This window comes from Daphnia carinata, chromosome 2 (genome assembly GCF_022539665.2).
Source record: "Daphnia carinata strain CSIRO-1 chromosome 2, CSIRO_AGI_Dcar_HiC_V3, whole genome shotgun sequence".
NCBI lineage: Eukaryota > Metazoa > Arthropoda > Branchiopoda > Diplostraca > Daphniidae > Daphnia > Daphnia carinata.
In genome coordinates this window covers 1,691,324-1,713,382 of record NC_081332.1, presented here as the reverse complement: position 1 = coordinate 1,713,382, position 22,059 = coordinate 1,691,324, and the positions used below count along the sequence as shown (strand labels likewise).

Here is a 22,059-nt window from a genome sequence, read left to right as displayed (position 1 = left end):
AGATGTTCTATTTGCTATCAATATCCTGCAAGAATTGGATCTCCAATTAACTTTCTCCTGGTGCTAACCACATCTGTTCCACTATCACATTAGTTCGGAGGGCTGCCAAATTAAGTGATGGTTTTGAAACATGAGCTTCAATTATTATGTGTGCGGTAGTCCTTTAAAGTGGTATAGAGGTCGCACAGGAAACCTAAACTTTAAGAACTTTGAAAGGTCATATTATGTTAATTCCCCATGGTTTACGTTTGAAACTATGCAAATCTTGTGTACCTCGTAAAGGAGAACATAGTTCATTTTTTTAATTCCCGAAATTTTAACTTTCCGTATAACTTCCGGTTTTAAAATGCTTAATAACTTATTATCTGTTGGTCTGAACGAAAAAAGAGCGATATTTTCGTAATCCTCTTGAAATTTGGGGTCGAATTCATGTGTCAGTAGAAAATACCCGAAAATCGTCAAAAATCGCAAATTTAGCTGAACTGTTCAGGAAAAATCGCGATTTTGGCCAAATTGGACTTTTCGCCAAAAACAGGGCAAAAGAGGCCAGGCACACCTAAAATTTCATAAGGATCCCGAATATCATATTCATTTTTGCTATTGGACCATTATTTCTGGAGTTATAGGCTACTTTCGGTCACTTCCGGTAATATTTTTTCAACTTCGCAAAAACTAAAAAATGAACATTAATATGCGAAACATTTTAAGCATTTTCATCATAAGTGTAATGGTGTGGCGGCTGTTTTCGTGTTTATTTTACTAGTTTACTACTGGCTGATCATGCAAGCTGCTTGTCTAGATATGTTACGCGCTATGTTCTATGTTAATTTTTTTTCCGATACCAACTTTGTCCGGCTTTTCATTACTCGTAACAAACGAATATACTCGCTGGAAAGTTGCGTTCTGCGATTTTATGGGTATTAGACATCTGTGATTCGTTTCGTTGTGCAATTAGTAGTTCAGAAGTTCTTTGTTACTTCCGACACACTCCGGAAATTTGCATATAAACAGTAAGGAACCTTGAATTAAAAATCTGATCAATCACTGGGGGCATATTTAAAAATTGAGAATGCTTATCTCGGTTGCTTCGCATTAAAACCCGAAAGATTGAACGCCACCGTCGTCTGTCATGTCCGCCATTAGCCATATCACCATGCAAACATTTTTGCTGTGTTGTTTTTTTTAAGTTTTCCCCCTGTTTTGTGCGTCTACATCAACGAGTAAGTAACATACGATCATAATTTTTATTCAGGCATTATTATTTTGCTTTATTGTTAGAATTAGGAAGATGGAAGCGTTTTATGTAAACCAGCAATGATAACTTGAACACAGACAGTAAGGAAGTCGATGCTCAGCTGGTGCCTTGGAAAATCAGCCGTAAGATTTTTGTAGCGTAAAATATCTTTAAGCTCTTCTTCAGAGCATAATAGAAATATTATTGGCAATTGTTGAGTATTACTTGGCAGTGAGTCTCTTACATAGAATTGAGAGTAGAGGTTAAAGGATTGGCTTAACTGTTTCGATAACGAGCACACTAGCCAAGCTATCAGTATTTAACTTATCAGCCTTTTTCATCTGTATTGTAATAATATAAACTAAATGGTTTATTAACCTTTTTCAAGTTTATATTCAATATCGTGACTTCTGTTGTACTAAATATTTGTTTGTTTGAACTTCTTGAATGTACGTTCAACTAACAAAGCTTTATGACAACTGTTTGTGACAAGCTCGTTTTGAAGAAGATTGAACATATGGAATGTTTGATAACCATTGAGCAAAGGATTTCTTTTGAATGAAAAACTATTTTACAGAAGTAACATTTCTTGTCTTCAGTCAGTTCATATTATGGTCCCAGTAATCCTGGGAAACTAAACGAGCTAGTTTTCGTTATTTAACTTGTATCAGTTTTAAAATCCCGGTAAACCATAAGCATACTTAGATCTCTTTTGTTAAATTCCTATGTTGTTCTTTTATCTAATTCCTTTATATCTGGTACATTTACATAGGGTCAATAAAAAGAAAATCCTGATAGTCGCCTCATCGCCATCACTGTCATCGCCGTCTTCGCCGTCTCCATCGCCGCCTCCATCGCCGCCTCCATCGCCGTCTTCGCCGTCTCCATCGCCGTCTTCGCCGTCTCCATCGCCGCCTCCATCGCCGCCTCCATCGCCGTCTTCGCCGTCTCCATCGCCGCCTCCATCGCCGCCTCCATCGCCGTCTTCGCCGTCTCCATCGCCGCCTCCATCGCCGCCTCCATCGCCGTCTCCATCGCCGCCTCCATCGCCGCCTCCATCGCCGTCTCCATCGCCGTCTCCATCGCCGCCTCCATCGCCGTCTTCGCCGTCTCCATCGCCGTCTCCATCGCCGCCTCCATCGCCGTCTCCATCGCCGCCTCCATCGCCGTCTTCGCTGTCTCCATCGCCGCCTCCATCGCCGTCTTCGCCGTCTCCATCGCCGCCTCCTTCGCCGCCTCCTTCGCCGCCTCCTTCGCCGCCTCCTTCGCCGTCTCCTTCGCCATCTCCATCGCCATCTCCATCGCCATCTCCATCGCCATCTCCATCGCCATCGCCGTCATCTCATCGCCATCTACGGGATTCGACTTGGTATTGTTTTGTTTTGTTTTGCATTCTAGTGTATAAGTTAACCTGTTGGCTGCCACGCCGTTTGCTCCTATTTTTTTTGGTAGCTGTAGGGACTTGGGCGCTGTTCTCCTCATGGCCATGGGGGGAACAGTCGCCATTGCGCCTAATGGCATAAAGCCATTAGGCGCTAGGCAATGCACCAGTAGGGACTTCTCCTTGTCGGCACGGTGAGAGATATCCTGGGGTGTGCATTCCTAGAATGGATTCTTTCACCGTGCCAGCCCGGGCTTGTCTTCGGACAAGCCCCACCTTGGTTGGGGATCCTTCGGACCCGACATGTAGCGACTGTAGCTTAAGCAACGTACGAGTTGCATGGCGTGGCAGCCAACAGGTTAATTTAGTTAAGTGTATGTATGTATTTATGTATGTATGTGTGTGTACTTATGTATGTATTTATATGTATATATATGTATTGTAAAATAGTGGTGGAATTGAAGGGTGGAGGTGGGACAATAAAAACAATTTAAAATTTATATATTTGTTTTGTGTATTTCATTTTTATGGTAGTTGACTTATTAAAAGTCAAAAGATAAACTTAGCTTATTTTTTTCTATCAACTTGTTTGACTTGAAGTCTAGCCATAACAGACAAAAATTGCTACGAATATTCTTTCTTTGTTCAAATTTACTGTCAACTACAAAAAAAAACTAGAATCTCAAAACACAATTGGCAAAGAAGTTATGTAAACCCGAGTTTTCAGTGACCAGCACAATGTGACACTTGACTAGCCACTTAGGAAATAAGAAATGACGAAATTGATCTTGAATCTTTCTCCGTTTCTTGAAGGAATAAGTAATCCAACAATGCAACAATGATACTGGAAATTTTTCATTTACACTGATAATGGAACATCAGCAGCATTCCTTTCTGGCAAATGACTCTGCTGCCACCACGTCACACCAGGTATCTCCCACAAATCTAGAAGTACAGTTAAAAACTAAACCATAAATTGTAAGATAGCCTACGAGTACCTTATGGAATCTGGATCTGAGAAATTTTGTATGTAAGAGCTCCAGGTTGCACAGACTAGGATCCAGAGAAGAGAAAGGATTGTTAAGAACTGCCTTCTGCAAGTAGTACCTTTGGTATTAAATGTGTAGTTGCCTAACAGAGATGAAAAACTGGGTTAAATCAAGCCATGCACCGAAGCGGTGTATTTGACTAATGGAGATCAAAAACGTGCTGGCAAAGTTAAGCAATGCTCCTCTTTTGAATAATTTAGAATGTTTTACACAATAGTTTACGAATGAATAGCTGCCATAATACCGTTAAGAAATTACTCTTACCTTTTAGCACAGATTCAACCCACAAAATCCAGGTCTAGGCACGGCGAAATCGACGGTAAAATTTCGAGAAGGGAAACGTTCATTTCATGCTTCCATCCTAAATCCGACGCCACGCGAAATAAAACAGCTGATAGAAATTTTGGCAGAATAGCTGACGTGGTGGCTATGAAAACGAATCGGAGTTAGCCACTTGTCCACTAGATGTCTTGAAAAATATGCATCACAGAATTATTTAACCAGTAAATCAGAAAAAAAACAAGATTTTTTATTTTTATTTTGGGTAAAACTTATTGCCTTAATAGAACAGCTGGCTCCCGACATTAAAGTCTGGTGAACCTTCAGCACCATCTAGTGGAAATATAGTACAGCCAAGTTTTAAAAGCTTGAGAAAATAAGCCCGAGAAAATAAGCTTTTCTTATTTTTAATTTTGACTTTTTCAAAGGCCTAGTTATTACCCCAATAATGCGCGGTGTGGGTTAAGTATTTAACTACGATTATAGAAATCAAATTATTTTGACTTGGGAATGGAAATAAATTTTGGCCAGGTTGTAAAATTAAGCCCGACAAACAAAATAAGCCCGACTTTTCCTGTTCTTTATTTATTTTTTCAAAAACCTACATATTACTCCAATAATAAATGTTGTGGATGTAGTGTTTAACTATGATCACGTAAATCAAGTTTTTTTTACTTGGGAACTCTAGTTTGTGATTTGTTTAAATTCAGTGTGGTTGCGGTAAAACCAGTTTGATTTCGGTTTATTTAAAAACCACTTAGTTGGCGGGAAAGCTAATATTTTACTTATAATCAGTAGTTTATTTTCGATGGGGTAGATAAAGTTTCATCAAATCCCAAGTTAAAATATTAACCCCAGCTGAGAAAAGTTGAGGCTCGGGTTTATTTTGTAGGGCTTATTTTTAAACCTGACTGTACATCATAAGGTGATGTATGATAAGGTTAGAATAACAGCATGAGGTATATCTTTCATGCTATATCTATACTTACCAGGTATAACTTCTCATTAGCGTGACACATTATGGTCTTTGTTAACGAAGTTGTGTTATTAGTTATGAATTCTGGAACCAAATGAAAAAAACTGATTTAGAAATGAAAGACAAAACTTGCTGTTTCCTAGTATGCTTGCTTGCTTGGACGTTACTAGTATCGGAAAATTCTTTTTCAAGCGCAGCAGCAAAGTAAATCAACTACAAGTTACAGGAGAAAGCGCTTCACATATCGTAGATAAGCAACTTGCACGATCAGCCAGTAGTAATAGCAAAATAAACACGACAAAAGTAGCCACACCATTACCCTTATGATTAAAATGCTTAAAATGTTTGGAATATTAATGTTCTTTTTTTGCTTTTTGCAAAGTTGAAAAAAAAAAAATACCGGAAGTGACCGGAAGTAGCATATATCTCCAGAAACAGTGGTCCTAGAGCAAAATGAATACGATTTTCAGGATCCTTACAAAATTTTAGGTGTACTTGACCTATTTTTGGCGAAAAGTCCAATTTGGCCAAAATCGCGATTTTTCCTGAACTATAGTTCAGGGAAATTTGCGATTTTTGACGATTATTGGGTATTTTCTACTGACACATGGATTCGACCCCAAATTTTAAGAGGATTACGAAAATGTCGTTCTTTTTTCATTCAGACCAATAGATAGTGAGTTACTAAGCATTTTCAAACCAGAAGTTCTACCGAAACTTAAAATTTCGGAAATTTAGAAAATGAACTATGTTCTTCTTTACAGTTACACAGGATTTGCGTAGTTTCAAACGTAAACTACAGTAAGTTAACATAATATGTCCTTTCTAAGTACATAAAGTTCAGTTTTAAGGTATGACTAATATACCACCTTAAGGCAATACCACACACATAACAATACAAGCAATTATCTCATAACTCTCACCTTTAATTGATATCCATCAGAATTTCTCAGCTTCGCACGATTACACCCGTAAGTTTACATATTACTATATGAAAACCTACAGCACAAGCACACTTCTGACACCACTTTTCGTAACAATGATTTTACTGGCATCTGGCGGAGGTAGTTAGACTTTGTAAGGCATGTTTATAAGTTTGTTTACTACATCTCTCCGTGTGAGCATTAGTATATCAAAAATAGTAACGAGAAAACCCGTTGCACAGAAAAGCTTGAGCTCCGCACGTTAAGTTCCGTAGAGTATGTTAAGGCTATGCAGCATCTAATCGCCGATACGTTCCGATATTTGACATATTTAATAACACTAGATATATCTGTGCTTAACATATGTAACTTATTTAATTTTGCAAATGCCACTATTCCCAGGTTATTTAAATTAAATATAATATGATAAAATTATAATATAACAGTCTATGAAGTTACCGAAATAAATCATAATCAGAGAATATGGCTTGACATACTTAAGACCAAAGAAACGCATGTCATGTTGTTACGGAACACCATTGAATACGCTAGTTTTATTTCGGTAACTTTGCAAACAACCAAAATTACCACTTAGACAATTTACCTACCTTATTTATTAAATCCCATCCACATTGAAACCAAAAACTCGAACTCTGCATTTGAATACCTTAACCAGTTCCATACAAGATATTTTTTAGCATTTAAGAATCGTCTCTTATAACGCAAGTTTTTCCTTTTTTTTTCGATAACCACTTACGTAGCCGTTTGAACTGGAAGAGCCGTTAAATGGAGTTAATTAACTAAAGGTTCGTGACATAAAAGTTACGAAAAAGTTGTTTACGATAACGGTCACTATTTTTACTTTAAAAAGGCGATATATAAAACTCCTAGACACATTTCGATAGACGTGGGCAATCTTTTCCTGCAAATCTCAATATTACTATTCGTTGTTACCAGTACCTTATCTTTCGGCCTTGCCTTAAATACGATCAGCTAATTACAGCTAACCGCCATGGGTCGTGATAACCCAATGTCCGTCAATGGCATCAAAAACTTCAGCAACAAAACAGCCTTTACCCTTTAAATAAAAATTACGACAATTACATACACTATTTATGAAATATCTCACTTAAAGGAAAACTTACCCTTTTTAATCATCAAAAAGATAATTGAACACAAAGAAACTATGCTAGCCCAAGATTTCCCATTAAATTTGTCGTTTGAGAAAGACTTAACTGAAAAAAGAATGTGTTAAAAATTAAAGTTTCAAACGTGTAGCGGCGGATAGCTAAGTTGACTAAACAACTCTTAAATGTACACTGAACGTGGCGGATAACTAAGTTGACTAAACAATTCTTAAATGTACACTGAACGTATAGGACCAAAATACAATTTTAAAATACCACTTTCGTTATTTCCAAATATTATCGATTAACTCAGCGGTCGTAAACATGAAAACATTTAACATTTCAACGGCCAAAATGTCCTTTCTAGAACGTAATTTACCATTCTAACTTTCTACCTTCTTTGCTATTCATAGAAATGCGTTGATAAAAAATCTAGTTACGAAAACATTGAGGGACAGAGAGGTATACTTCTCGGCTAAAAATAAAAAAACGCTAATCCCCACCCGATAGCCAAAATTAGAAAAGCGCCCTGCAAATCTGCAAGTTTTAGACTTTTAGCTCCTTCAGATTGTTTAGCAATTCCACATTCGTCAGCACCAGAAGACGGCCAATAAACATTTTTCCAATACTTTCCCAAACCTGCTTCTATCATTTGCAAAATCCTAAAAAAAAACAGAGTTAAATTTCACTTACTTGTATCGCAATAAATCAAGAGTCCATGCAGATTTACTTTTTATCCAAAACAGGTTTCAGCGGACTGGCTTTTGGCAAAGCAAAGGCAAAATTGACTTTGAAAAATACCTGATTGACGAAACTGAACCGGCATTTGTCCGTCTGGGCATGATCCTGCTCTGTGATAGCCTTAAGATACGATCTTTCCTATTGAAAGTCAACGAAACAAAAGCGCAAGACTTGCGCGTTTCAGTTATGACTTAATATCGCGTTTACATCGAACTTACTTCTATATAAGCGTAGCTTCCATTTATAACACGCTTAATTGCATCTATTCCCGAGCTAACGCGGTTTTCGGGATGCGTTAACAATCCTTCTGTTAATTGAAAGACATCGCCATACGATTAAATTGTACGTTTGTTGTTATTATTTTTTTACCTCCAATTGCCTTGTAAACTCCAGTTGTGGCTTCCTAGAAATAACGGAACATTGTGCAATTATAATTAGTTAAATTAAATTACATGAATTATCTATCTATCTACGTACGATAAAGGGCGATTCGAGAGCCGTTCCCTTCACTACAGCCCACTTCAATTGCGATCGTGGAAGCTCCTCCAAGCTCCAAACACCCACAGCAATATCAGCCCTCTGCGTGTCATCAGACAAAAGATGTTAATTATGTTAGATAATTGTCGTTACTTTCGTAACATTTACTTCAAGGATCATTCCTATCATCCCATTCCAGCTACCGTTTAATATTTCCTTCCCGTACGTATTGTCGACAGGAATTTCAACTTCGTATCTTTCGTACAACTTGCAGCTTTACTGCATAAATTAGGAGACATTTAATCAGAGAAGAGTTTGAGCTTACGTGAAATTGCAGAGCTTTTGAATGGCGTGATCAATTTCGTAGCGATTTCCTTTGTCATAGATGATAGTCCCCTTAACATCACATTCCACGATCACATAATGTAATGGCCTCCAAGAAATCGCCAATTTCCTCGAAACACAAAAAGGCATGAAATCGATGAAGCAATGTGTTGAATTTCTCTAATAATTGTGGGACTTAATTTACCCCTGGAAATGTAAACCGCAGTGTGTAAAACGCAGTCTGCAGCTTAGAATTTCTTGAACGTTTCCATACCATAATCGCAATGTACGACGCAGATTCTTTAGTTGTAAGACCAGTGTGACAGAGCAAAACAATTGTCAATATGAATTATTTAAAGCTTGGTCTAACAAGAGTTTTCTGTCAAGGAAATAAAGTGGTTAACACAACTATTGTTGACACTAGCCTGATCAGCTAAAAATGAAATTAATTTACTCACAAAAAATGTCCCCCATTTTCCTATCCTGCAAAAATGCATGACTGGGGGATTCGAACACAGGAGAAATTCGTCTGTCAGTTGCTTCTTGCATCCCATGAAGACCTCCCTGGATTTAAAGCATGGGTTAATAATAGTAATAAATGGATTAATCATTGGCTGGTACTGACTTTCAAATATAAATATCCAGGTATTTGGGACATGAGATTAGGTGGTCGTCATGTTCAACTGGTTAGCAATTACTGCTAGCTTGCACAGCACCTATATGGGTACTGGTATCCACCATGTAAAAAACAAACAATAAAGAATAAGTAACACTCATAAGAAACGGTATGTTGAATTGAAGTTTCGCTGAAAATTGATGATACCTTGTCCTACCTGTGAAAAAAAAAATATGTTAACAAAAAAATTTAAAATAAGTTAAGTTAATGTTTTACAAAAACATACCGTACACTTCACGCTTCAGTCATCTGACACGTCAAGTTTATGCGTATAAAGCCAGAACAGACCAATCATTCGACAACTATTAATAAAACTGTTTTTCAACAAAAAATTCAACTTAATCTTTAACATCCCTTCCCCACTTTCCTTTGAAATAATTAAACTCCAACCACGATTTTCTATTCCATCGTGCTTCCACAACGCTTCATCTAGCTTACATAGAGGACACGCCATCTAGTTCCCATGCCAACTGTTAAATGCCATCTAGTGGCACGGAAAAATAGTAAATAACGATTCAATGGTATTTCGAAAGCCGGTTGGTTTAAAGTTCTATATATGACAAATCAAGTAACGTTTAGAAAGCTGTGACCCAAAGCAAAACCCACATCACTGCCAGAAAAGGTAGAATATCTAAACTGCCCTTTCCATCTAACCATTCCAATTATACTTCGTGCGTAGTAATTTCAAATAGAAATCGAGTTGCTTTCCTTCCTTTGCATAACAAATTCGAACAGAACGCACTAGTTAATCCCCTTTCGTTGAGAAGAGTGGTCAATGTTTAGTGCCAAACCATTAATTGTTTTTCTTTGTGAGGTTTGCTATTGAAAATAGATATGAATAATCTTCTTTGGATTGGATGGAACCCGCCGTTCTTAGGATCGTTACTAGCCTTCTTAGTAACTGTTTTTTACTGGATTTGGAGTCGATCCCGCTTTGTACGTCTTGTCAACGCCCTGCCTGGCCCAGTCGCTTTGCCTCTGCTGGGTAATGCGTTGGACCTGAACGTTCCCCATGACGGTAAGGAACATCACAATTTCTTTCAGTTAATACGAAAATTCACAACACCTTTCAATACCAGAGCTGCTGAAGAAATCGGCCTTCACTTGGGTACGTAAGTATGGTGGCATCTATCGCGTCTGGTTCACTGTCCGTCCATTGGTCGTCATCGCTTCACCTGAGTTAATGGAGGTAAATCAGGCACAACATATCTCTTGCAACAACTGTGCATGCTAACGATCGAGCCCTTCATTTGAAAAGCCAATTTTTAGAAGTTGGAAACATATTTCAAAAGGAAATAGTTACGAAGCCTTAACCATAGTCGCTGGAAACAGTTTGCCAGTGGCACCAGGTAACTCAGACACGTCGACAAATGAAATCCTGTTGGATTGGAGTTGCCCTCATTCCATTTTTGCATAGACGACCATTGGAAAAAATCTCGCCGTCTCCTTAACCCGTCTTTTCACGTTCCGGTTCTCAACACCTACATGGACTTTTTCAACGAAAAAAGCTACGAGTGCGGCAGAGATTTTGAGAAAGCCATTCAGATCAACAATGGTGCAGAATTTGACGTCTACCCATTGATGAACGAATACACAACCAGAGCAATTTGTGGTGATCTATATTTAAAATTTTTTAAATTAAGGTTACATTAACGTCATTATCCGAACGAATTTTAAAAGGAAGTACCTTGGAGTGCAAGTCATTTCCACAAGAAGCGATGCAGACCTTGTTGAATAATTGTGAAGGGTTAGTTCATTTAACGTAAAGCTGTTTCCTACATAAAAATACAATAATTTTTTATTGAAATAGACTTAAAAGAATTATCCAATACCGCTTCTCACGACCTTGGCTCAGAAGCGATTTGCTTTTCAAATTCACAGCGATGGGTCGGGAAAATGCACGGTTCGCAAGAGGCATCCATGACTTCGGCAATATGGTATACATAAACCCAACAATATTAAGTCAATTCTAACACATTTACATCCACGCGATGGTGAGAAGTATCCTTTCAAACCGGTAATGTAAATTTTCCTTTTCCCAATTAAAAAGTTAATTCAGAAGCGACGAGAATTTCTAGACAGAGAGGCAAAAGCCCAAAATCATTTACCTAGCTCGACATCTGGTTCGTCAAACAGCGAAGTTGGTAACGAGGAAAATGTTACGCCAAGTAATTCAGAATATCGGAACTGTCGCAAGATACAAGCATAATAATTTCCTAAATATTTCAGGAAAAAAATTAGGCTTCATTGACCTTATCCTAAAGGAATCTGATATTAACAATAATTTCAGTAAAGACGAAATAAGATATGAAGTCAATTCAATAATGATTACGGTATTTACCATTTGATTGTTGGGAAAAATTCTGACTTTAACAATCCATCCTCTTAGGGTCACGATACGTCTGCTTTAGGTTTGACATGGTTCCTTTACAACATGTCAAGATACCCTGAGCACCAAGTAACCCTGTTACAAAGTTAAACATTAACATCTTTTTTTTAAACCTGATCCTATATTTCTCGTGCAGAAACTGTTATCGGAAGAGTTGAACGCAGTATTTGGAAACTCGGATCGTCCGTGTACGGTGCAAGACGTGGCTGATCTTAAGTACCTCGACTGTTGCGTCAAAGAATCTTTAAGGATGTATCCTAGCGTGCCTTTTATCTTGCGTTGTCTGCCAGAAGATACCAAAATAGGTAACATCTGGAATACAAAAATAGAAGTATAGGATAGTAATCGATATTTAATATTTGAAAAGGTGTTTACAACTTACCAAAGGGCCTCATGGTTGGACTGTCCATAGTCGGCTTGCATTACAATCCACAAGTGTTCCCTGATCCCGAAGTCTTTAAACCGGAACGTTTCTTTGCCGAGAACAGCTCGGGCCGCCATCGATTTGCCTATAGCGCTTTTGGTGCTGGACCTCGTAATTGTATCGGTAAGTTTCACTATCAATGTTGTTTAAGTGTTAAGGATAACGTAACACTTTGCTCAGGTCAAAAATTCGCTTTGCTTCAAATGAAAGTGAACATTGCTCATCTGATCCGGCGATTCAGCTTTTCTTTGGCAAATCCCGCAGCACCACTAATTCCGGCTCTCCAAGAAACTACGCTAACTCCAAAATATCCAATTAAACTTATCGTTTCGAAAAGAACTAATTGAAAAACAACGTTAATACCAGCGAAATTTCAGATGACGTAAATGCTATAGCAGATTACTGTAGAATGGCCAGGGACAAAATATTAAATTTATATATACTGTAAAGGGAAATTTATGAATAAACGTCATACCAGTGAACTAGAACTCAGCCAAGTAAATTTGTGCTAAAACGGTAAACTTCTCAACGCTCAGTAATTGGTCTAGCCGCTGCTGCACAGGATATCAAATCCTAATTAAGTCAGCACTATAAGCGAGCCGGCGATTGGTAATCACAATCACCAACCGGTAGTGTTACCTATAGACACAAATTTGAAAATGTCTTTAAGTTGGTTTCTCTAATCAAGAAATTGCATGCCCGACCCCCACTCCCTTCATCTCCCTTGTCAACTTGGCTTATAAGAACTGATCAGAATACTTGTCAAAACACTGTAAACATTCTGGTATCATAAATCTAAGCTGACTGCCTACAAACCTTGACTTCTACTAGTGGCATGGACCAATGCTGTGCATGAATGGCAATACAAATGCTCGAACACATCTTCAACTAGAAAGAATTAAAAGAATTGCCCTGCCAAATCCACAGGAACTAACATCTGTAACACAAGATATGGCAAAACACAACACATTAACTGCATGATTTGTTGGAAACATTTGATAAAAGTAAACTTACATGAAAGAATATCATGTACTTCTGCTTGCTGTAGGATGTCAACACAAACTGCAACTGAAATTAACTTTGCCAATCCAACAAGCTCCAGCGACTAAGGTTTCTACACCAATTTTACAATGTAAGGTTCAGATTCATCCATTGAGCAAACAATGGAGTTTCTTGGGTTCTAGAAGAGTAGACACAAACACTAAATAGCTTATTTATCAATGTGCATAGCGAATAATTGACAAGAAGACATTTCTTTCTTTTTTGTCTAACGAACGAGAATTATTTTTTAGAATGCAAGCATTGATACGCCCTTTGTTGGCACTGCCCTTCACAATTAACCATGAAATTACTTTACTCACGAGAAATTTTTTGCCTATTCGAAGACGAAAATTCGAAGATCAGTAGCAACCGAAAGAATGTTGGCAACTGACGAATTCAACCTTTTCCATCCTACGAATACACGTTGCAAAATGGGAAGGGTTCGATCAAGGACAGCCATTTTGTTCTACACATTTTTCACAGGTGCTGTTTCTTACTCTTCCCAAGTTTTCTTTTTTTCTTACCTTTTCCGACACTTGGCTAGAAATGAATTCATTAGACAGAAGATAGTAGTAAGCTACTCCACTCATCTTGGCGAATAGTAACGTAAATAAGCCACAGTTAGAATGGATTACATAAACAAAGCTGTTTGCAATTGATTTATGAGGGGAAGATCAAGGTAACTGATTTTTCAATGTAAACCCTCATCTGAAAAAAAAAATGCAAAAGCAATAAATTCGAGGGCTGGAATTTAGAAAAGCTTTTTCTTCTCGTACTAAGCTCAGAATTATTTAATGATAAGAAATTAAACATCACAATAACCTTGTAGTTTCACGTTACATTTTTATTGTCTCTAAACATGAATGTGCAGAAATCAGCAAGCATCTTCGTACTCTTTCCCTGCAATAGCGAACGTTCGGACCATTTTCTAATTGCATAGTTCGTCGAAAATGACTTTCAATCATCTGTAATTACGTCAACAGTTGCGGGAAAATCCCTGCCTTCCAAAAGATAATGATTGAAATGTTTGTCGTCGCAGATCAAGTGCCGTTAGTTTGATAAGGTATTGGACATCAACACTAGTGCAGTGCAGTGAAATTGTTGTCTATCGGTCTTGATGCTTATCAACACTTTCCATTATGATGGCTACCCAACGATGACAAAGAAAACATACAGAAAAGGAGTGGTCATGACGATAACATGAAAATTGGCAGTATCGTATCGTATCGTTGATGAAGAAATATGGGAAAGGAAACGGCAGTTCTGCTGTAGCTTATTTCACTGATGTTCGCAATATTTCCTAACCGAATTACACGTTAATTCGTTCTTCGTGGGATCGTGAAGTTATACTTTAGGCAAAACAATTACCCGCTTAATTGCCTTCAAGTGAAAAGTTAGACCAAAAAAATGGCCAGGCTAAGAACGAAGAACATGTACGTCTTTGTTCCATTTTTTTTCGTTCTGATTACCTCTCCCCTGACGTCACCATCGCACATCACATTGACTACCAGGGGCTATCAAAACGTAGTGGTTGCCATCGACGAGAATTCCAGGTTCACCAGTTGCCAGCAAGACTTGGAGAACGTCAAGGTAGGCGTCATTTTTCAAACTGAAATTCAGTAAACACTTTTAATGTACACTTTTGAACAGAAAGTGATACGGAGCACTTCCATCAGCTTTGGTCAAGGTCTCGAACGTCCGGCTTACTTTGGTGATGTCACCATTATTTTGCCCAATTCTTGGGCGAGCGATCCGATTTGTTCCAGGTTGATGACGATGACCAACATCACATTGTTGCCTTGGGCTAGGACTCACAGTGCGGATATACGAATCACACCAGATCATCCGGTATTTGGTAGCCAACCTCATTCATTCCAATATGGAGGATGTCAAGAACCTGGCTTGTCTATCAACGTTCCATCGACATTCGTCTCCAACTTCACTGACCTGACCAAAGGTAATTATTTGCCTGAAAATCATACCAGCTTCATCGTAATAATAAATTAATGTAATACAGCGAGGATTATGGCTCGTGAATGGGCCCATTATCGTTACGGTGTTTTCGATGAGGGTGGAATACCGGATGATGAGCGCCATCCCTCTGGCTACATGATGTTCCAGACTGAAAATTCCGATAAAATCATGCGTGCCAATACTTGCACCGGAGACAAAACGCCGAGGGGAGAATGGAATAAGTAAACATTGTTCGCTCAATAAAAACTTTACGATCAATCATTAAACAAAAATCTGTACCAGTGAGGAATGCAAGTCGACCAATTCGGGAAATTCCAGCTGCGAGTTCCAGCCTGACGTTTACAATCCAGATATCACGTCTTCGTTGATGTACCGCCCGGATCTGAATCACGTAAGAAACTCTTCACGATAAAGGGTTTGAAAATAAGCTGCTACTGAATACGTTTCCCATTCACGCCAATAGATGGAGAAGTTTTGCACGAAGGAAAATCACGATGATGGCGTGCCAAGTAAATTGAGTTACCATTGCGGCAGTCTCAGTGCGTCAGAAGTTATCTACAAACACCTGGATTTCACGTAAAGATACACATAAATACAATAAAAAACAAACAGCAAAAAGAGTATTAAGTTACGCTTTGGTAACATATGAGATGCAGTCCGGGAGTCACGCCCGCCAATGCCTCAGCTGAAATTACATTCAACGTAATACAGAATCCTTTCAGCGGCTATCACATCATCCTCGACATCGCCTCTTTCAGCAGCAAACTATTGGTACACTGATTTTAATAATCTAATTAATTGCACAGTTATTCACATTGATATTATTAACAGTTTGACCAAGCAAAGAATTCTCTTATGCAATTCATCGCCTTCCTATTGGATCCTGTCTTGCTATCCATCGATATGTATGATGGTGCCAATGTCGTCGAATTGCAATCGCCCGTTTACTTGGATCCTGCGACGGCAGAAAGTCTGTTATTGAAGCTAGGAAATGTTGGACATGTCGCTGGCAGTCCAAATGCCTTTGGTATTGCCCTCGAAAGAGCACAAAAGGTATATTTCCGTCCGTAAATTATCCTAGTCAATTCCTACGCAATTTTATTGTGCGACAGAGAGCTAGTTTCGGACAGGACGTCATCATTCTAACTGCAGTACAAACTATACCAGATATGACCAACTGGATCACGTCCTACAATAAAAATAAAGTGATTGTCCATCTTGTCCATTTCGGCGTATCGACAGCCAAAGTGGAAATGGCCCAGCTGGCCCGCTACGGTAGCATGCACGTCATCCCGAATGTTGCCAACAGCAACCTGATGAATCCGTACACCTGGACCGTGAACACATTGCAATCAATCTACGGAAAGACTAGAAGCTATCGTGCCAAAGTAAACCATTTAATACTTTACTGCTTGTCATTCTAATTCATTTAAAATTGTGTTTCGCATTTTTTCTTTAACGATTTAGATTTTCGAGCAAACCGTTATCAAGACGAGTGTATCCGATACGAATAAAACCGGATATTTCTACTTGGACAGCCCGGCATCCAATTTGCTAGTTTCGCTCTATTGTCTTAACACTGATCTACAATTGAGTGTCGATTACGTTAGTATTTTTCAACCGGACGGATATCCAGTGCGGAATGAAACTACCGAAGATGACACATTTGTGGGCGAAGATTTCTATTCATTTGTAGTTGGACGATATCCTGTGGCAACACTCCCTGCGGTAAAGAAAAAATTATATGGGCTTACAATTTCATTGAAACTCATCAGCAGAAGTTACTTTCTTTTGACAGGGAATGTGGAGTTATAAAATTAAATTCGATAAAACATTGACCCCGCAATTGGTGCATCGACTGGACATTTGGGCTGAAGCAGCCGATTCGTCTCAAGTGCAGGTGCGAACTTGGAACACCGCCTTAGATAACCAGCCATTAGATTACACCAAAGCGCCCGTAGGCCTTTACGCCCAGGTGACGCAAAATAGAAGACCAGTACGCGGAGTCAACGTCACCGCCTATGTTTACGTCACTGATGGAGTAACATCGAATCTTTTTACTACACTCCCATTACTAGACGAAGGCATTTCAGGTATCCATATTTTTAAAAAGCAATTAAATGTGGTATAACTAGTTACTAACTTTCCCCTTTAAACCCAACTAGATATGACAACCGGAGATGGAATCTACCCTGCCTGGCTGACCACTCCGTCTTATACGTCACACAGCTATTCCGTCTACTACAAGGCTTACGGGGTCAACAGTTTGGCTGTCATAGACAACGGTTTGACATAACAATCAAAGTTTTAAACAGTACGTTTTCAATCGACAAATGCTTACCTCCGTTTTGTGATTCAGGAACGTACACCAGGCCGCCCACGACGGGCAGCGTCATCCCAATGTCGAATCCCATCGCAACTGGCCTTCAATTCTATCGTTACGAATACGGACCCAGTTTCCAATTGGCAGCTTTGTTATCGAGCACTTCCGACCTGATACGGCCTCAACGCGTCACTGATCTCACCATCCTCTCTTATGACGTGTCATCCAGGATTGCCAAATTGGGCTGGACTGCGCCAAAAGATAATTACGGAAGCGGAAAAATTGGTTCGTTTTCTTTTTTCAACATCCACAGTATCCTTCTTATTTTTTAAAAGAATCCCTCAGATTATAATTGAAGTTTCTATGTCGTTTAGTTACGAGGTTTAGGTTGTATCAGTCCATCGGTTCAGCGGAGTCCAATTACACGGAATTCAATAAACCCGCCAACGCGGATGGATCAGTTAATTTGACTGTCCAAGTGCCTCATCTCCAGGACGGTGAATACGTCAAATATCGAATCGTTGGTAAAGATTCTTCAAACAACATGGCTGACCCATCAAACGTCGTTTCAATGGCCGGTCCGGCACTCCGAACCGGAGGCATTTCAAATTCTGCCATGTGGGCTTTGATCGGCGGCGCTATCGCAATCCTTGTCATCATCCTAATTATCGTCCTAATCCGTTGTTGTTGTCCAGACGAAGCTAAACGAAGACAGAGAGAAGCCAGGCGTAGAGGACGTCAATGGGTTTCATTCGGTAACGGGACGGCCAGACGGGCGGACATGGCGCCGACTACCAGATACCAATCGCCTCCGCCAACGATCCAACAGTGGAACTCACCGACCATCTAAGACGTCGAATTGCCAACTATTAGGGGCGACAGTGACGCATCAACGTAACCCCAACCAACAAAATATAAACTAACAAAATATAAAATTTATTTAGAAAAGAAATACAAAACTTGCGAATTATTTGATTGCTCTTGATCAGTCTCAGAATGTTCGTCTTCCAATCTCAACATTAAGTCAATTACTAACGTATTCGTTAAAAATATACCTCTGGCGGGACTCGAACCCGCAATCCCCGGCTTAGGAGGCCGGTGCCTTATCCATTAGGCCACAAAGGCTAACAAGATATCCATATCATAAAAACGAATGGAAAGAATGCAAAATAATTTTACGAATGTTACGTTGAAAAACAAGAAATTCTTCGTTATGTTCTTCCACAGATTCTTAAGCATACCCAATCACGGCGAAGCATCCCAATTTCTAAAACCTGTTGCAACTGATTGAGTGCGTTAAGGATTGGACAAAAGCTTGGTGCGTTCCATTTTCTTTACTACTCGCCCACTTTGACACCAAACAAAAGTAAAACATTGCAATTTAATAACTTCTGTAATTCAAAATTCTCCAGGCGAGGGTCGAACTCGCGACCTCGGCATTACTTCTACACATTGCCATTTCAATTAGCTTTATTAAATACTGTCTTATAAGTACCATGCGCTAACCAACTGCGCCACTGGAGACATACGATGAGCACCAGGCAACAGCTAGGAGACACCAGGCTTAAAATCTATATTCTATTGGGCAAACAAATGATTTCAATGATACATTTTCATGTCCGCTTGCCGGTATGTATATAAATGATAAACACAACAAATCTTGAATATTTGATATCAGTGCCCATCTTGAGTTGTAATGGTGAGCTGTCTCTATTGTCGAATTGGCTGTTGGCCGGCTGTGTTTAAGAACCAAAAATAGTAGACAGACAGTCTGGTATAGACGCTTTTAGCAGTGGGATCGCATCGTGGCACTTTGGAAAAGATGCCTACGGCAGTTGGGATCACCACGGATGAGTTCGCAGGATCAACATAGTTTTGATCGAAAGGCGATCCTTCGTCATACTGACAAGGTGATCCGGCAGGAAATACGGAGAGAATAATAGATAAAACGTACATACATAGCATTATAGGGAGAAAAAGTATACGATTTAAATGCTTTGATCTTACGTGCAGCTAATGTGATGGTATTGCAAAACATGGACCCTAAAATCAAATTGTGCTCCAGAGTAATCTCCGCATGTTGCATCAGTAGCCGGAGGGAAGATAGCGGAGTATCCATATCGAAGATTCACGGACTCGTAGCCTCCTTCCTGTTTTACGAACCGTTTGTTATGCAGAAAGATATATTTAAAAGTTTATCCGATAAAATTAGGAAAGCATACGTACGAACGTTGCGCCCCAGCCCATGAACACCCCGATCTTATCGTTGGTTAGCTCTTCACCGTACGGAATGAAATCGATGTTTGTAGAATCAAATTGAATCTCCGTCGTCAACTGCAGAACATGAACGAATTGCGTTTTAATAAAAAAATGAAGTTGAAATTTGAATGGACCTTAAGGAGAGCGACATCGTTCAGCCTGGTGGTGCTGTTATATTCCGGATAAGAGAATATGGTGTAGACGGTCAGTATTTGTTCGTAAGGATCAGGAGAGACGGCACTCACTTGACCGGCCACAACTTTCAATTTGCTTGCTTTTTTTTCTATAAAGAAAATTATCGAATATCTCTTCTGCTTTGATTAAATTTTTAACTGATGTTACCCTTCAACACAAGAAGCTGCCGTAACAATCCATTGTTTGCTGTAGATAAATCCACCACAGATGTGACGATCGTTTTCTGTAATGGAAACTACGTAAGGGAACTGACCAGCCGTGGCTAGTTCACCTTCAATAATGCGGCCGTTTTCGCTCCAAATCGCTTTAAAAAATTCATTTCAGAAAGAGTTTCTGGCAACATCATTATGTGCTTTTCACTTTGGTTTAGGCTTACCTGCGCTGCGGGAGCAAATGACGGCGAAAAGAATGAGAAAGGACTTCATGATTTCTTCCACTCACAAGGCAAAATGCGTGCAAAAGAATGGCAGTTAGGATGCTTATCTACACCTTTGTATCTTCAACTTTGTTCTTAATGAACTGAGATACGAAAGCCATTGATGCAGGCTGTGTAGTATGCAACATCTCTGTTAATGTTTTGTTTTCTTTTTTACAGGACAATGTCTACGCAATGGCGTGGGGCTCGTTGATAGTGCACACCTTACCTTGCCAGATATTGAAAGAAAAACTATCAATAACTATTATGTAAATCTGTCGGCTGTTGTGAAAGATTGTTGATTCCAATATTCAATTAACTTTGATATCCTATTGCAAATTAAAATATACCTCATGGCTAAGCAAGAAATCTGAATTTAAATGTTAATTTTTGGCTTTCTACGACCGGGAATGAATACGTCCTTTGTTGGGCAACTTCAGCCACGTAATAGCTCAGACTTTCCAGGATCTTTCTCTAACCTCCATGAACAGGTATGAGTGGGACAGGTAAGAAACAAAACTGGCTTTCTCCAGGCGAGGGTCGAACTCGCGACCTCGGCATTGCCTTAATTATCGTGCAATCAAACAAGCACAACGAGACACTGTCATATAAGTACCATGCGCTAACCGACTGCGCCACTGGAGACGTTAAACTCTAACGTGTTCCCTTTAGAGATAAAACAGGTCCCGGTTTCTTTTTGCCATTCGACAACTCGCTTCATCAACTTATGAATAATATGCTAATTTTCATGTCAACAACTATCGTTTCTTGACCGTAAAACTCGTGCGGGACCAGAACCGGTGCTGAAGTATCACTGACCTGAAGGCCCCCAAAATATTGAACGTTCAGGTTGTTGGACAATGCAATCAATTGCATATTTGTCCAAATTTTAAAAGATTGCAGGTCACTTTTGAAATGTTAAAATGCCGCTTACCTTTCATTTTGAGGGTTGATTGGGTTGCTTGAAACAGTTCGAAGACGGGTCACGACACACAAGGCAATGCAGAAGAGTTTGTGGGACGTGGCGCATCTCTAAGAAGCTTTAACATAAATTCAGTTAACGTATAAAGATTGGCCATATTGCATTATGTTAGATGGCAATTGCTTACCTGTAATTACACGGTACACTCCGTTCATTTTTCTAGATGTTTAGCTCAACAAAGTCAGATGTCCGACTATGCATGTTGAAATAGAAGATGAGCAGAAGTTCCAAAACATTCTCCAGGCGAGGCTCGAACTCGCGACCTCGGCATTGCTTACAATCAACACAATGTTAATCAGCACTATAAGTTACTATCGTATAAGTACCATGCGCTAACCAACTGCGCCACTGGAGATACATGCACCTATTTGATCAATGGATAACAAAGTAATTAACAGACACAATGATAAAACTACGAGAAATTGATTAACAGATGAATCTCTTCTCCCTTCCAATAAACTAGCTTTGATGATCTATCAACCAACAGTATAAACAACTTCGTGAATACCTCTGGCGGGACTCGAACCCGCAATCCCCGGCTTAGGAGGCCGATGCCTTATCCTTTGGGCCAGAAAGGCACTGTTGGATAGAACTGGCCTAAAATTCGTTCGTTTTTCCTACGACAACTGGAACAAAAAGTGAAAAAAACATAGAAAGGGAAAAGTCAATATCAAAGACATTGGGTAATTAAACTATTCAGAAATTACCTTACATTTTCAAATGTGGACTGCGTTTGTTGGAAAGTCCGTTTTGTAGAACGCTGTGGGGAAAGCCCAGATGTTTGACGGCCCTTTTCCTTTGACCGTTGCAAAGATGAAACAGCAGGTCAAACACAAACACTTTTCCTTTCTTCAGTTAATTTATGAACAA

The 22,059-nt window shown here is 39.3% G+C and overlaps 3 protein-coding genes, 2 long non-coding RNA genes and 4 other non-coding genes across 9 annotated transcripts; 2 read left to right on the top strand and 7 right to left on the bottom strand.

The window, feature by feature from the left end:
- Positions 1-3,234: 3,234 nt before the first annotated feature.
- On the bottom strand, positions 3,235-4,073 carry LOC132088594 (uncharacterized). The gene is made up of 3 exons (XR_009422105.1): positions 3,929-4,073; positions 3,614-3,746; positions 3,235-3,560 (listed from the first exon to the last, which is right to left on the bottom strand). It is a non-coding gene; the product is annotated as an uncharacterized LOC132088594 (long non-coding RNA).
- A 3,161-nt stretch (positions 4,074-7,234) lies between these two features.
- On the bottom strand, positions 7,235-8,839 carry LOC130686076 (uncharacterized). Its single transcript, XM_057509369.1, has 8 exons — positions 8,717-8,839; positions 8,513-8,641; positions 8,356-8,461; positions 8,188-8,289; positions 8,080-8,113; positions 7,929-8,017; positions 7,700-7,848; positions 7,235-7,631 (listed from the first exon to the last, which is right to left on the bottom strand). The coding sequence occupies exons 3-8, from the start codon at positions 8,374-8,376 to the stop codon at positions 7,445-7,447; spliced, it is 582 nt and encodes a 193-aa protein (XP_057365352.1). The 5' UTR covers positions 8,377-8,461; positions 8,513-8,641; positions 8,717-8,839; the 3' UTR covers positions 7,235-7,444.
- Positions 8,840-9,925: 1,086 nt separating this feature from the next.
- On the top strand, positions 9,926-12,482 carry LOC130686075 (cytochrome P450 4c3-like). The gene is made up of 12 exons (XM_057509368.2): positions 9,926-10,205; positions 10,267-10,376; positions 10,446-10,536; positions 10,605-10,799; positions 10,868-10,934; positions 10,998-11,124; positions 11,238-11,355; positions 11,417-11,520; positions 11,577-11,645; positions 11,713-11,881; positions 11,944-12,123; positions 12,181-12,482. The coding sequence occupies exons 1-12, from the start codon at positions 10,022-10,024 to the stop codon at positions 12,345-12,347; spliced, it is 1,581 nt and encodes a 526-aa protein (XP_057365351.1). The 5' UTR covers positions 9,926-10,021; the 3' UTR covers positions 12,348-12,482.
- A 1,966-nt stretch (positions 12,483-14,448) lies between these two features.
- Positions 14,449-18,188, top strand: LOC130686169 (calcium-activated chloride channel regulator 1-like). Its single transcript, XM_057509461.2, has 13 exons — positions 14,449-14,631; positions 14,692-14,998; positions 15,059-15,236; positions 15,298-15,406; positions 15,479-15,591; positions 15,672-15,786; positions 15,847-16,068; positions 16,128-16,403; positions 16,483-16,743; positions 16,814-17,108; positions 17,181-17,300; positions 17,375-17,623; positions 17,713-18,188. Exons 1-13 carry the CDS (start codon positions 14,449-14,451, stop codon positions 18,186-18,188), a joined length of 2,904 nt encoding a protein of 967 aa, XP_057365444.2.
- A 202-nt stretch (positions 18,189-18,390) lies between these two features.
- Trnar-ccu (transfer RNA arginine (anticodon CCU)) lies at positions 18,391-18,463 on the bottom strand. Its single transcript has one exon. It is a non-coding gene; the product is annotated as a tRNA-Arg (tRNA).
- A 279-nt stretch (positions 18,464-18,742) lies between these two features.
- Positions 18,743-18,862, bottom strand: Trnai-uau (transfer RNA isoleucine (anticodon UAU)). The gene is made up of 2 exons: positions 18,825-18,862; positions 18,743-18,778 (listed from the first exon to the last, which is right to left on the bottom strand). It is a non-coding gene; the product is annotated as a tRNA-Ile (tRNA).
- An 810-nt stretch (positions 18,863-19,672) lies between these two features.
- On the bottom strand, positions 19,673-20,264 carry LOC130686168 (uncharacterized). The gene is made up of 3 exons (XR_009422106.1): positions 20,169-20,264; positions 19,940-20,096; positions 19,673-19,880 (listed from the first exon to the last, which is right to left on the bottom strand). It is a non-coding gene; the product is annotated as an uncharacterized LOC130686168 (long non-coding RNA).
- Positions 20,265-20,732: 468 nt separating this feature from the next.
- Trnai-uau (transfer RNA isoleucine (anticodon UAU)) lies at positions 20,733-20,852 on the bottom strand. The gene is made up of 2 exons: positions 20,815-20,852; positions 20,733-20,768 (listed from the first exon to the last, which is right to left on the bottom strand). It is a non-coding gene; the product is annotated as a tRNA-Ile (tRNA).
- A 572-nt stretch (positions 20,853-21,424) lies between these two features.
- Trnai-uau (transfer RNA isoleucine (anticodon UAU)) lies at positions 21,425-21,544 on the bottom strand. The gene is made up of 2 exons: positions 21,507-21,544; positions 21,425-21,460 (listed from the first exon to the last, which is right to left on the bottom strand). It is a non-coding gene; the product is annotated as a tRNA-Ile (tRNA).
- Positions 21,545-22,059: the final 515 nt, after the last annotated feature.